Source organism: Micropterus salmoides, unplaced genomic scaffold, assembly GCF_014851395.1.
Source record: "Micropterus salmoides isolate LMB-PRFRI ecotype aquatic unplaced genomic scaffold, ASM1485139v1 Ms_hic_scaffold_3, whole genome shotgun sequence".
NCBI classification, from domain to species: domain Eukaryota; kingdom Metazoa; phylum Chordata; class Actinopteri; order Centrarchiformes; family Centrarchidae; genus Micropterus; species Micropterus salmoides.
Window position 1 is genome coordinate 28012266 of NW_024042261.1, and position 14897 is coordinate 28027162.

At 40.1% G+C, this 14897-nt stretch overlaps 1 protein-coding gene and 1 long non-coding RNA gene across 10 annotated transcripts in view; one reads left to right on the top strand and one right to left on the bottom strand.

Annotated features, from left to right (window-relative positions):
• The window catches only part of ncam1b (neural cell adhesion molecule 1b), an 82519-nt gene extending 69263 nt beyond the window's left edge, over window positions 1-13256 (top strand). For 3 of the 8 annotated variants that reach the window (XM_038694130.1, XM_038694131.1, XM_038694132.1), the window contains 6 exons: window positions 989-1113; window positions 1904-2084; window positions 4338-4536; window positions 5973-6089; window positions 6847-7950; window positions 11212-13256. In XM_038694130.1, the coding sequence (XP_038550058.1) occupies window positions 989-1113; window positions 1904-2084; window positions 4338-4536; window positions 5973-6089; window positions 6847-7950; window positions 11212-11332 (1847 nt within the window). In that variant the 3' untranslated portion in view covers window positions 11333-13256. Of the gene's footprint in view, window positions 1-988; window positions 1114-1903; window positions 2085-3042; window positions 4051-4337; window positions 4537-5972; window positions 6090-6846; window positions 7981-11211 lie in introns of those variants that run through there. The other 5 variants (XM_038694137.1, XM_038694138.1, XM_038694133.1 and 2 more) reach the window with 4 other exon arrangements.
• LOC119883486 overlaps window positions 4556-14897 on the bottom strand; it is a 46005-nt gene continuing 35663 nt past the window's right edge. Inside the window, exons 3-4 of one of the 2 annotated variants that reach the window (XR_005440654.1) lie at window positions 13884-14059; window positions 4556-4864 (exon numbers count right to left, since the gene is read on the bottom strand). This is a non-coding gene — a long non-coding RNA (uncharacterized LOC119883486). Of the gene's footprint in view, window positions 4865-13752; window positions 14060-14897 lie in introns of those variants that run through there. The other variant, XR_005440655.1, reaches the window with a different exon arrangement.

Below are 14897 nucleotides of genomic sequence, written 5' to 3' on the forward strand. Positions count from 1 at the left end.
ACAAGCCAAAAATGTGTAAAGATGAGGGCAAATAGGGATAAATTGAGATCTGAGTCTCTTAGTAAAAATTCAATTGTGAATCAAAATTGACTCCCAGATTTGAAACCAAATCTGTTTTAGTTAGGAACAAATAGTGATGCTGATGTGAAATTCCAAAAGTCTGATTTGCAGCAAAGACCGGTGCTTCAGTTTTGTTGTAATGTAGGCTAACTGCAGAAAACAAGGAGACATTCAGGCACTGAGCTTATTAAGACAAAAGTTGCCAAACTGATAGATAATGTGCCCTAAAGGGAGAATAAGTCCGGTCCCAGGACTGACCCTTGAGGAACTCCACAGGTCAAAGAAGCACAATCAGACACTTTGTCTGCAATGCATATAAAGAACTAGCAAATAGATAAATAAATCTGCCGTTTTACAGATGCAATCTGATACATTTCTGTAGGAAGTTATTGTTGTGTGTTATATATTGAGTGTTTAATGAAAATCAGTTTAGTGCTTTTCAGGTAAGTTGTACTGCACAAACATTTCACCTAGTGCTTATCTTTACAGGCAAACCCATTTATTTTGCTGTGAAATGCAAATCCTACGTAAACATTTCAGTCAGTGAGAAATAACCCTTTCCCCTGAAGCTTTGTGTGACACTGGGGGAATGTCAGTCAGCAATTTTATACCGATTGAATGTCACCCAGCAACTCTGACTGAATCAGATAAGCATGTGGCTGTGTGTCATTTGGTAATTAGTCTGACTTGAGACATACCATCTTGAGGCGAGCGATTCAGGAAGGGCAAGTGATTTAAAAGGACAACAACAAAGAGGCCAGTTCCAAATGTCAGAGTTTATTTTCTAATCAAGGTTTTGGTTTTCTTTGCTCTACAATTTTTAAAAGGTACTGGTGAACTGACAATCTGTTCCCACTAAAATAATCCTCTAGTTCTCCCCTTAAATGAGCCTTTAAATAACCTCTATCTTGCTCTTGTGTGCCTGTAGGGAATCCCAATCCTCCTAAACTCGAAGGGGCACTTCAACCCAAAGGCAACTCCCTCAAAGTCAGCTGGATCAAGCAGGACGATGGCGGCTCGCCCATTTTACATTACCTCATCCGCTATAAACCAGTGAGTATGCTGATTAGAGCAGAAATGATTAGTCTGTGTCAACTAATGCAACTTCTTTGATAATTGAGCAATCATTCAAGTAATTTATTAAGTAAAATGTCAAAAATGATCTTGTTCTAGACTCTCAATTTTTATATATATGTTTTTTTATGGTAGTAAACTGATCTTTGGGTTTTGGGGAAAATGTTGTGGTTTTTCTCACTATATGTCTGACATTTTACATATATTCAACAATAAACCAGTTAATCGAGAATTTAATTGGCAGATTAATCATTAGTGAACACAATAAAAGTCAGTGCAGGCCCAATTTACAATTTTTGATGACATGCCATAGTTCTGACATCTTAAAAAAAAAATTAATTAATGTAAAAATTAATTCTAGTTTTAATTCTGTTGTTTTAATCCTTCATGTTAATGCATGTAGAGCTGAAACAAATAGTTGATTCATCAATTACCTGAGCGACACGGTGAATTAGCAACTATTTTAATTATCGATTCTTCAATTAACCAGTTTTCATGCAAAAATGGCCAACATTTTAATGACTCAAGCTTCTCAAATGAGTTGTCTGGTGTTTGTCTTGCATCATAGTAAACTGTTGCTTGGACAAAATAAAAAGCAATTTGAAGACGTCACAGTGATGTCACAGAGAGTGAAATGAGGGACATTTTTTATTATTATATTATATTATAGTTTTATGGACCAAACAGTTAATCTTTTGTTCAAGAAAAAAAACATCTAGATTAGTGCCCTAAATGCATGTCTTGTATATCTCTCTCTGTGTGTCCGTAGCTAGAGGCACCAGATTGGAAACCAGAAATCCGGATGCCCAGCGGCAGCGAGTATGTGGTTCTCAGTGGGTTGGAGTGGGACACAGAATACAATGTCTATGTGGTGGCAGAGAATCAGAAGGGCAAGTCCCCGCCAGCAACCATGTCCTTCAGGACGTCCACAGAGCCAGATGCCATCCCAGGTACCCTCCCTCAGGTCACTCACACTAAGCTGGAACTAAACAGCCAGAAAACTGAGGAGCCAAACTCAAAGCTCAAAATCAGAGCGTCACGTCCTATTTTTAACTCTCTGAAAGGTGAATGACAACTAAATAAATCTACAGAAAAAAAGTAGATTTCCTGGATGGTGGCGAGCCAGGAATGATTTTCCGGCTGAATTTTTTCACTTTAAAGTTTTGACAACCCTTGCTAAATGAGCTTGAGTTTGCGCTTGCAGAACTGGGACAGGCTCTTTCCACAGAGGATGAAATGATTTCCTCTGAATGAATGTAGTTTTTCTTTAGCTTTGTTTACTGTTAAAATAGCAGCTAGAGTGGATAGTTTATCCCTGTGTGGAAGCAGCCTTTAAATTGACCGTTGATAACCACTGATTAACTTGTACCTTGAGGTCTTAACAGCAGCTGAAGGTTTTTACCAACCGTACGAAACCCACACAGCTTGTCAGATTCCCTTTAGTTGCTAGACACTGCCGAGTGCTTTGCTGATACATCGTAACAGACCATTATGTCTTCCTCTCACTTCTGTTCTAATTCATTTTCCAATCTAAAGCATTTCCCACTCACCCACCACTGAGTCACCATCTAGCCAACACGGTGTAGTTTTCCACTTTGTGCTGTGCTTTTGCTTTGATGTGTTGCTGTATTTTTTTCCACCCCCAATACAATTTCTTTCACTTTTGGTTTTCAGACCTGACACATTTTCACTTTCTCTCTTCCTCTGTTTTCCCCACCCTTCTCTTTTTTTCCTCTTTGTTTCCCTTCATCCCCCCCCCCCCCCCTCCTTTATTCTCTTCTTATCCCCTCAATGTTCCTGCTCTCTTGCCTGATCGTGGATATTGGTGTGGTGGACCACGTGAACATTTTCGTCACGACCTGTGTGCATTTTGGTGTGGTCGGGGGGTTGTGCTGTCCCCTGCCTCAGCCACTCAGGGCTGTTCATCTGTGACATGCACTTTGGCATCACTCATCTTGTCCCTCATCACTGTACTCCTGCTCTCATAGTTTTTCGTGGGGGAATTCACACCATAACTGTAGAGGAGAGCTTGCCTTTCTCTGGCCTGGCTGTCTCTCTGGACACTTTCACTCCTTAAAACAGACTTTGTCCATGACAGACATGTTTCTGTTATGGGTGAGAAAAGGGTGCTGTGTAACTTCAGAACAGACCAGACAGGTTGAACCAAAGGCAGTCGAAATCCTCCTCCTCCCAGATTTGCTCAGCATTAGCACAGCTAGTCATCAGTACTAGACAACAGAGGAGTGCCAGTTTACAGCAATGACCAATAGTGGAATTTAAATGAGTTTATATTAAAAAAAATAGCTCTTAGAACAAAATGAAGGCTGAGTGCTGGGCTTGTCCGTTTACATAAACACTGTATTATATTCTCTAATTGCTCACAAAATTATGGATATGTACTGTAAATGTTTGTAACCTTAACGTTTATATTATGGAAAACAAACGCCTAACTGAAAAGTGTTTGTAATGATAATATTGGCACAGTTCGACAAGCTGTATACGGAAAAAGGAAACTTATTTTTGTGCGGATTACTAAGACAAATGTTCACATACTTCTCATGCATGAAATGTCTATCAAATATTCAAAAAACACCTGTTTTTATACATTTATATTGGAGGGTGCTTTACTCAGCTGCATTTTATTCTCTAGCAGATTTCAATTACTTGTTAATTATTGGTATCTAAAGAGTTACATTTATCTACAGAGAGGATATTTTAGAGAGTTCTGCAGTCATCAGCTATAATTAAAATGGACTTCACACAATCAGTGAGGACATATAGCTTTTTGTGATATTTAGAAAAGCTTCACGCTCATTATGTTCACAAATGTCCTGGGTAACTAGCAATGCAGTGTAAGCTTTGGTTTGCTTTTCTTTCTAATACCAAATAAATGGGTTGAATATATTTTTAAGGGCACCATTTGCAAATCAGTTTCTCAACACACCTCATATTTATAATGAAGTTATAAATAATTGAACACAAGTCAGACAGCAGTCCACACAAACGCATCACACTGCATCTAAATTCATGCTGAGACAACTAGAACGTATCAGTGCTCATTGCAGGTGAGTTGTTTCTGTTTTATGGTTTTGTGGTTACAGTAGCATAGCAGCACTTTTTTCAGTAGTTCATGGCTCTTTCTATAAAACTGTGTCACGCTACAGTTGTTCAGCACTCTCCCTCTCTTGTCTATTGTTTGGCAGATTTGGGTGATGAGGCAGCGCTCTCCATGGGCATCATGCTCTGGGCAGGGATTCTTGTAGTAGCATTTGTACTCCTGCTGCTGGCTGTGGATGTCACCTGTTACTTTGTCAACAAATGTGGCCTCATCATGTGCCTCTGTGGCAAATCAGGCACAGGGACCAAAGGACACAACTTGGAGGAGGGCAAGGCAGCCTTCATGTGAGTATTAGTGAGAACAATTACATGCAGTTTAACAGTCTTTTATACAGTGACCCATGGCCAGATTAAAATTCAATTCCAGTTACACTGTAGGACCCAATATTCTTTTTTTAACTTAAGAGGAAAGAGTACACTCAGTAGCACAATGCAGGTTTCACAGGATGTAAAATAATAGTTATCCTAATAATATAATCAATGAAAATAATAAAGATAACACTAATAATAATAATGATATTAGTAGCTGTGGATGTCGAGCAGGGACATGGGGGCAGCAGGTGGCTTGCACCCACAGAGTCAGACTCTACAGCTCTGGAGGCGGAAATACCTGCTGAATCGACAGAGGGAGAAACGTGAGAGAGGAGAAAGCACAAAGCTAGGTGCTAAACTACTACCCACATGCATCCCAAACTGCAATACTACATAACCAGCAAGAAAATCACTAGACTTTGCTTAGGGATAAGATACCCTCATACCTGTTTACACCTGGCATTATCATGCGATCTGGATGAAGAAATACATGTTAATGGAATGTGTAAATGCACTCAGAATGCATTGTGATCACAATACGATCTGATCAGCAGCAGCAATATAGTTCTAAGCCAGGTGCAATCTGTAGAGTGACTTCATTAAGTTGAAAAGTCACATAACTTCCCCACCCTCAAACAAGGCTGGCAAAAGCTACAAGCAGTAGCAGTAGTGAATAAAATGAATGACGGACGTTGGTGGCATTGCTTCCTTTGACCTGGGAGGTGCCATGTTTGTGGAAGTCAAAATATTTCCAGTTCTGAAGAAGAATGACTAAAAGTAAATGATTTTTGGTAGATTTGTGACTTGAAGTAAAAACCCTGTGATGCTCTTGGCTCTGTTATGTGTGATCAATTAAATGTCTTCCAGGCATTTTTTTTTAGATCAAGTTAACTTTTAGTTGTTTACATTTTGCCTAAGTCTACCTCATCTACTGGCATTTTGGGGACTGACATTTTAGCTGAAGTTTTTATGGTTTAATTTTTTCCATTAAAAAAAACCGTCTTGTGACAGCAGTGCATTATGGTCCACTCAGGCAGTATCCACAGGAACAATACACAGATCAATAACATAGGCCCATAAATGAGATTACATTTTTAGAGTGGATTTCTCTTTCAGTGAAAATATGAAGGATGCTGGGTTTAAGTGAAGCATTGAACAAATACTCTCGTGCACAAAAAGGCTGTTTTGAATCAATCTGAGTGGGAAGTTGCTTTGTTCACTGAAGTACTTCTTCGCGAGTTGTCCGAATGGAATATTCAGACTGTGACTGAGTTGAAAAGATAATCTATTCAGTCTGACCTATTCACTGTCTACTGCTCTTCTTACTGCTCATTGTGGCAGACATAGTAACTGTTCAACGAGATAATCTGTTGCCATTTTACCAAGATATTTGTCTCTGTATCCTACAGGAAAGATGAGTCCAAAGAGCCAATAGTGGAAGTCAAAACAGAGGATGAGTGCACAGCCAACCATAACGCAGCAGGGCCGACAGAACCCAATGAAACCACACCTCTCACAGAGCCAGAGTGAGTACACACTGACAAACAGCACACAGCCTTTTTACCGCTCAAGTTTATTTAGCTGTTGTACATTGCACTCCACTTCAAAGAATAATTATCTTATTCAACAGGACAAAATTTGACCCTTGAAATCTTTTGAAAAGTTCAGATCATTCTTGAGTGGAGTCCACTGAACTGTGTTGCTTTTCTGTTTATATTCCCTTTCTGAGGGATTACTGCACTTTGTGTTTCTTCTCCAGCCTTTGGAGATTTTGTCTCATTATATGAAGGTTGAAGCAATACCAGTTAAAGACATGGAAAGGCTTTTGTCCTCTTGAGTGTGGTCAAGTCATATGAAGCCATTTGACAACTTCAGCAAGCCATCTCTCATATCAGCAGTCTGTAAAAAATAGATTATACAGTATGAGACTGTCACTGGTACTGTTTAACCCTTATAGGTGGTTCTGCGTGATGCTGTAGTTTTCTGCAGGAAGACTGGTGCTTTTTTTTAAGTATATTAGTTTTCCTAGTCAGTGTACTCCATGTTGGTGTGTGTATGGGATGTATCCTTTAATGTTCACTCACAGCATGACGCCCTCTTTTTCTTCATTTCTTTTTCTCACTAGGCTTAATATTTGCTGTTTTTTAGTTGCGTTGTCTATGTTTGTGTGAATTTCTAAAGCCAACTAATCCCCCTGCATGCTCTCGTCGGGGCCACCCTTCCTCTGTCACAGTCACCCTGGTGTCTAGTCTGTGTGTCTCTGTTCTCTCCCTGCTCTCTCAGGCTGGCGGCTTTCACTGCTGCTCTGGCACTGGACACGCTCTCCTCCATAGCCACCAACTCTGACACAGCCACTGCAACAATTGACCCTGCTCAGGACAGCCCCTCTAGCGAGACCACTACCCTCACTTGTAGCCTGTCTACCCCTGCCAATGACCCCTCAGAGCCCTCACCTACCCTTGTTCCGGCTCCGACTCCAGAGTCGAACACCGCCCCACCGACTCCCCTCATCACCACCTCTGCCGTCGAAGCTAAAATGGCCCCATTAGTAGAACAAAGAGGAAGTAACCCCCCAGAAGAACAGGAGAAAATAACCACTCCTCCATGTACCCCTGAATGGACTAAAGCTCAAAAATCCGGGACACCGATACCACCAAAGCGCAGACACTCTCCTAAACTCGCCGCTCTGAATGCTAAAGGTAGCCCCCCCGTATCTCCCCTGGCTGCGTCTTCCTCATCGTCCTCTCCCACTCTCGACACCAAGAAACCTGCACCGAAGCCACCAGTCAGCAAGCTTCCTATACAGCCACACACTGTAGCCTTAGACACCGAGACTCCAGCACAAACTGCCCCTCCAAAACCAGACCCTGATTCAAATACAACGGCCCCAGATCCCTGCGGGTTTAGCCTTACTGCCTTTGACACTAATAATAAACCTGCTGACCAAACTTTTGATAGTAACACTCCCACTGCCAAAGATGCTGCAACCAGCTCTCCTTCCGTGATCCACGGGGCTCTTAAAGTCCTGGATGCTGAAGAATCTGCTCCTCTAGTTGCAGATGTCCCAACCCCTCTACCTGTTAAAGATATTTCTTCTACTCCTGCCCCCACTGGTCTTGAGGCACCAGTCTCAAATGATCTCCTCACATCGGCGTCCGACACGTATGATTTTCTAACCCCCAACGTGGGGCCCAAAATTGCAAATTTAGAGTTCGAGCTGACAAACGGGACAGAAATACCCTCCCTGCCACCCGCAGACCTTATTAGCTTAGAGAGTCCGCCCTCTGCCCCCTCTCTGACCAATGGAGATGGAGCAGACCTCCCCCCCTCAGGCCCAGTTCTGGAGGCATCAGAGACTCTGGCCAAGACTGCTCCTGTCAACGATGAGTACGGCTCCCTCTAGAGGTTTCTGTGTGTGTGAGTGTGTGTGTGCAACTTGTATGCCCATTCATTCACCACTGCATCTTGCCATTGACCACACAATATGAAATATTGTAATGGTAAACTGTGGTAATGACATTGGGATAATTATTAGTAAGATGTTGTGGATTGTGATAGATGCGTGATGTTTGTTTTTTACGCTTGTGTGTAACATTTCTCCATTGTGGGGTCTCTACTTTGCAACATTCACCACAAAGAATAGTTAAGCCCCTTTCAGACATGAACCTTGTTAGATAAATCTATTTACTTTTCTATAAAACGTCCAGCACGACACAAGTCTGAATTAAATGCTGTCAGATCAAAGCTGCCAGTATGCTTCATCAGAACTGCTTGTCAGATTGTTGAAAAGCTTCAGAAACTCCCACTCCCATCTTTCCTACAAACCAAACTTATAATGCGACATTTACAATCATTTTACACGCTCATTGGCCAGGTGTGTAGAGATGAGAAAGTAAACAAGGTTTGAACTTCTCTCTCTCAAGTGCTTTCATTTTCACCATTTGTCACTTTGTGTTTACAAATGTGTGCGCCTCTTTAAATACCTTCCAGAATGTATGAAGATGAGCGCATTTATCCTGATATTTATATGATTATCTCTTTTCATTCCTTCTATAGCCGGCTTTTAACCTTACCTTCAGATCAGGTATACACACACATTTGCCTTCTAATGTGGTCGGGCAAAACAAACTAGTTCTTTTTGAGCAAAGGATGTGAAAGCACAGTTTAATAAATTTGAATTTATTAAATTCATGTAACAAATGTATCACTTTATTATCCCCTCTTATGCACATAGAAAATATTTATAAATCACTTTATAACACATACGGTAGCTCCACTTTAAAGCTACCGCTTTGAAGCTTTTTGAAGACCTGCATTCAGTGCTGCCGACAACTGCATGTACGTCACGGTTCCTCGTGGTTCTATTTCAAGTAGCCGGCTATTTAAAAACAAAATATTCTTTGTGTGGTTCATCAACGGTGATAAATTATCCGAAAGTCCCGCGAGGTGCGGACAACTCAGCACAACACCAGTGAAGCTGGGGTTCGGTCTCTTCAGCAAGCATTACTCTTCTGCCACTTCACATATACACGCTACGCCTACACATGCGCATTGACGCCCCAGGGTTAGCGTTACAATGTTGGATGTATTTGCTCACTTTAAAGACATTTATTGAAAGTTTTATTCTTTTTACATGTTTATTTACAGTATTAAATGTTGAAATGTATATTGTAATAGGCTGTATATTAACTTATTGGGAGAAAACTGGCGGTTCTCATAGACTGTATATAAGAAATGGACGTAGTCATCGTGACGTAACTTGTTGGTTTGTGGACTGCCGTTTTAAAGCCTCGAGTTTGGCCGAAAGGGCGCCACCGTGTTGAGTTTTTGCAACCAGGAAGTGCCCGGAAGTGACGATACGGCGGAGCTAAAGGCTGTGTGTAGAGCTAGCTAGCTTGCTTAGCTAGGTGCAACTGTAACTCACGTTAACTGTCATTTTAACTGGGCTGATAACTTTGTCTAGCGACAGTCTTAAAACTAAATGTACTCACCAGAGAAAGTGAACAGCCAACTCCAATAAGCTTTTTCAATGGTGCTGGTTATATTCACACAGTGCAGAGGGTACGAGTTGGCTCTAGCCTGATTGACAGGTCCCCATGGTAACGACTTGTCAATCATAGATAATCCCGCCCTGAAACATACTCTGCTTTGTGGTCTATTTTAAAATATATGGGACCATAATTTACTAAATGAATCATGCTGTGTTGAAGAAGACTTGAAACTAGTGACTGAGACCATAAACTCATCAGGAAAGTGTTTACTGGGGTAATTATTCAGCTGAGAAGTAGGGTCATTTTCCCATTATTTCTAATGGAGCTGGACTTCTTTTTGCAACTAGAAGAGTCGCCCCCTGCTGGTTTCAGGGATCGGCTTCATATTGCAGACCGAAAGCTTCCCGCTTGGCGGTTCTATGTAAAATCAAACACTGAGCACCCCCATATCGCCAAAATGGCATGATTCTTGTTTTGCTGCGAAGCTTCGACTGTGAGATTGATAGTTGAATGAGGCTCTGAATCTTCGACTATTCGGGGTCAGCCCTACAGGAAACACTATAAACGAACCAATATGTTGAGACTTTTCGCCTCAGTCTAAAAAAGAAGCTTTCCCCCTGCGGTAGGTGACATTTGTGCCAAACTGCTTGCATGAAAGAAGGAATATCCAGCAAAACACTTCTGACAGTCTGACAGACAAATGGGAATCCATTTGTCTGTCAGACTGTCCCAACTTGACATATTGACATTGTAAAATAGACGAGAGGATTCTCTAATAAATGATGAAAATGAGAAGATTTATTGGGGGATGAGTATTCCTCTTGCTCTTGAGGGTCATTAATTAAGGCATCAAGTGGAAAATACGTTTTAAAATCAATCACTGATGCAGCCTGTTGATATCATTACTTTCAACGATGCCACTACTCCCTCTTGTGCACCAGATGGCAATATCGCACAAGCATTGTGGCAGCCCTGCCACATCTGAACAAAGCTGCAACACACACCTGTGTGTGTCTGAATGACAAAACACTATCACTTTAACAGATAGATGAACGTTACGTGTTCCATGTCTGAAAGGGGGTTTATTTTAATGACAATGTTTTGTCTCAGGCAGTAATTGTTTACCTCTGAATGTTGCTTTAATGCTCCCCAACTCTGCAGCTCTACCAAAGAGAACAGAGACTAGACGGTGGTGTTTTCCTGCTCTGAACTGCAGAAGAGAGGAGAGGAACTGCAGGCAGGATCTAGATACTGTGCTTCACGGCTTTAAGATGAACATGGATATCAGATAGCACAAGCCCAGGGCTCATTTACTGTGCCATCATAGTGTCTTTGAAGTAGAACTAAACTGATTAATAGATAATATCTGCTAAACACTTTTTGTTTTAGATCAGGAAGGCTAGTCGATGCAGGATGAATTATGTGGCTGTCATTTTCTGTTTGTTTAATTTTATCTGACTGTTGTCAAGGTGGTGAAGAAATATGTAAAAAGACCTAAAAACATGCAGTGTCTTCTTACATATTGGGTGAAGATGTTATTGAGAATAAATGGTTAAAACTGTGTTCAACCAAAGTGTCTGTCTGCTGAGAATTTTTGTGTTCTTGCCAGAGACCACCAGATTTCTAATATTGCACTTTCTCCTTTTTCCCATTGCAGGAAGATTTTTTCTGATGAGAAAGGGAAGCTGGAAGAGGCAGAATTTTCAAACACCCTGACGGCAATCGCTGCAGAACACAACAGTGTCATACAGACAAATACCACCGAGAGCAAAGCATGATGGGCTGGGGAAACCCCAGCCTAATCCAAAACATTTTTGCAGCAGCAACGAGCGAGAAACACTGAAGGAGTTTTGATTTCCAGTGCCCTTAACTACATATTGAAAACAACACACGTTAATTTCTGGTTTCATTCATGAAATGTTTACTACACCCAAGGAGTTTATCATTAGGTCATAAGAGATTTATTTTATTTTTTTATTGTTATTTTATTTAACTAGTCAGGACAATTAAAGAAGAATCTCTTATTACAATGATCACTTGGTAAAATATGAAATTAGACTCGACTTTTTGTTGTGCTTATAGTTTGAATTGCAATTGTGCACAAATCTTGGATTAATATGAGAAATGGAGGAGAAAAAAAACCTGACTATATATATATATATATATATAAAAAAATTATTTTTCTTATTTTCATGTTCAACTGTTCAAATGTGAAACTGTTTGAATTTTTTTGTTTTGACTCTTTAATTTGTGGGCTAGTCTCATTAAATAGCTTGTTCTGCATGTCTGACCTGCAAGTGGTTGTAAAGTTTTGTTTGCAAGGTTTATGGTTTCACTTTGTCTGTTACAGAGATGTGTCATCTCTCACAGATACGCTGGCATTGATTAAACATAGGCCCGAGTTCAATATTATAACCATATTTGCTATGGTTATAAAAATACAGGATTAACCCACAGCCAGCTGCAGGGGAAAAGAGACTAACAGAGAATCACATCGACAGTGTGCATGATCAGATCAGATTTGGCCTATTTTATGATCAAATGTATTCAGTCTGTCACTGCCTTACCACAGTGTTAGTTAAAAATATTAATAAAAATGCGTTTAATTAAAAGAGGCAACTCGTAAACACAAATGTTCACAGAAAGACAAAAAAATGCCAGCAGAACTGCTGATTCTCAGCCAAGGGTTGAAGAACCGCGAATCAAGCGAATGTCTTATGATCTTGCGCTAAATATATACGCCACGTATTTGTTTGGGGGGCAACAACTATGATAGCTATTGTTTCTTCCTCACATTAAAGCAGATCAAAGGTCTGGCTTTGTGCTTTGAGTTGTGCTTTTGAAGCAAAAAATAAATAAAAAAGCCTTTTTGTACTATTTAAAAACTACAAAGATTTATTTTCCATTTCCTGCCTGCAAGCTTGTGCACTGTGCCTGTGTGTCAATAGATTGTCTTGTCATCAGTTTCTATGATAATCTGCATAGCTTTGTCGTGAGAGATTTAGCCTATTCTTTTTATTTAATATATTGTATTATTAGAAGAAAAGTATGATAAATGGACTAATGTGGTCATTATAACACGTGTAGTGTATAAATCTGTCCGTCTCTGGTCACAGCACTATATATTGCCAGCTATAGTGAAGGAAGGTGTTTTGAGCCTTGGCATGAATTCAGTCAGTACTTCATAACGTGTAACTACAAGGCAGATAGACGTGCCCATGTTTGTTTGAGGGGGAAATAATTCTCATATTGATTTAATAAGTGTTACCTTTGGGACTTATTCTGGAATTACAACACATTGTTTTTATTTCTCTACCCCCCAACCCCAGTTTTTATTCAAGTGTTCTGTAATGTGGTCTTTGAATTTCTTTTTTTAGTTTTTGTCTTTTTGTACAAAAATCACTCACCAAGAGCGACTGTTTGACAAGTTCAGGACACCATTGGCAGGAAGCAAGGTGGTCCACCTGAGACAGGCGATTAAACTTTTTTTTTTTTAAAGCTTTAGATAATAGATGTAATGTCAAGAGAAGTGAAGTATATAACAAAAACGACAAGCTTGTACTCCACTGCTGTTACCTGACCACCTTGCTCCCTCGCCTCTGGACGCTCCTTTTGGTTTTATTGGGTCAAACTCAGAAAATATCTGTTGTGTACAGTCTGAGTGCTAACCCATTTACAAAATAAAACATTTTCCGAATCTAATTTCGTCCTGGCCCATTTTTTCATTAGTTTCAATTACTTTTCCTTTTTTTTTTTTAAAGAAACTGTGTCCTTAGATTCAGAGCATGTGGTGACATATTTTGGACACTAGATGGCAGTAAACACATATCTTGGATTGCCTTTTGTTTTCGCCATGTCATGGACACACAGGACTATTTACAGAAAGGTTACAGTGCAAACAGGTTATGTTGGGGCTTCAAATTCCTCGGGCTACTGGTTCTGATAGGTGGGGGAGCAGATAAACACGTGTTACACAACGCATGTTTGTGCTGGAGTAAAGTTAATACTTCCAGGCTAGGATGTCAAAATACTATGTACCAGTGAGGGCTTGATATTTTCAGCCGTGGCATCCTTCCCCTCTGTACGTCAAATGTGACATGAACCCGCAAACCGGTGCTGTGTCAACACAGTGTCAACAACCAAAGCTGCCAACACTGACCCGGCATGGCATCCTGTTTCACTCACCACACCGACCGACTGTCCCCTAATAATAATTTTTATATTTGTAGTGTGACCTATTAAATACAAACTGGTTTGAGCTTTATATAGACTATCTGCTGCATTCATCGGTTTCTGCTTCTTATTTCAGGACAACAAACTGGTCCTAACCTGGTAGGCTGTCAGTAGTTCAGATGCCCTGTAGATGTCTCTGATTGCAGCCTTGACGGAGAGACGAGGAGAAGAGGGCGATCGTTCAGAGCCGTGACGTCTCCCCGGTGATGATTTGCAGCCAGTCAAGTCAGACGCAGGCAGCCGCGATGACACAGGAAGTTAAGCAAGGTGGCCTTCAAAGTAAAACGGTTAAGAGGGAAAATTGATGGGCTTTGCAGCGCATTAGGAATCAGTTTATTCTTCTAGTGATGGAAGAAGTATTCAGTCACTCAAATAAACGTAGCAAAGTGGTGGAATGTAACTAATACATCTACTCCAGTAGGCCTACTTGTATTTTACTTGCTTCATACTTCCAGTCCAGTTTCAGAGCGAAACTTGTACTTTTTACTGCACGTTTTACTCCAGACTCAGATTAATGCAAGTTATAACCAGTATTCAAAAACAAAGTTAATAAATGATGAAGTACTATTACAGAATTAAGTAGTAAAAATGAGCCCCACCATTCAATATTAGTGATGCTTATGTAATAATGCATTTATTATAATTCAATAATATTTATTATTCTGACATGGGCCATTCTGCATAATGAGTACTTTTACTTTTGCTTCTTGATTTTGATGCTAATACTTGAATTCAAGACTTTTACTTGTAACAGTATTTCTACTGTGGTTTTACTACTTTTACAAGTAAAAGATCTGAATACTTCTTCCACAACTGAATATGACAATATAAAAATACTCTATATACTCTATAAGTACTATGACTAAAAGACATGTTTTCAAAAATGTTCAAGTAAATTATTATGAGCTGTACATACAAGTATCAACAATGTAAATTTCCATTTTGCAGAAAGAATGGACTCCATATTACATTCTTCAGACAATTTACACACTGCGATTACATTATAGACTGATTCAAGTATATTTCGTCTTAGTGCATCTACATTTGCCTGCTTTTAAGTCAACATTAAGGGGAAAAAAGAACAAAATCAGTAAGTATTTATCCACCAGA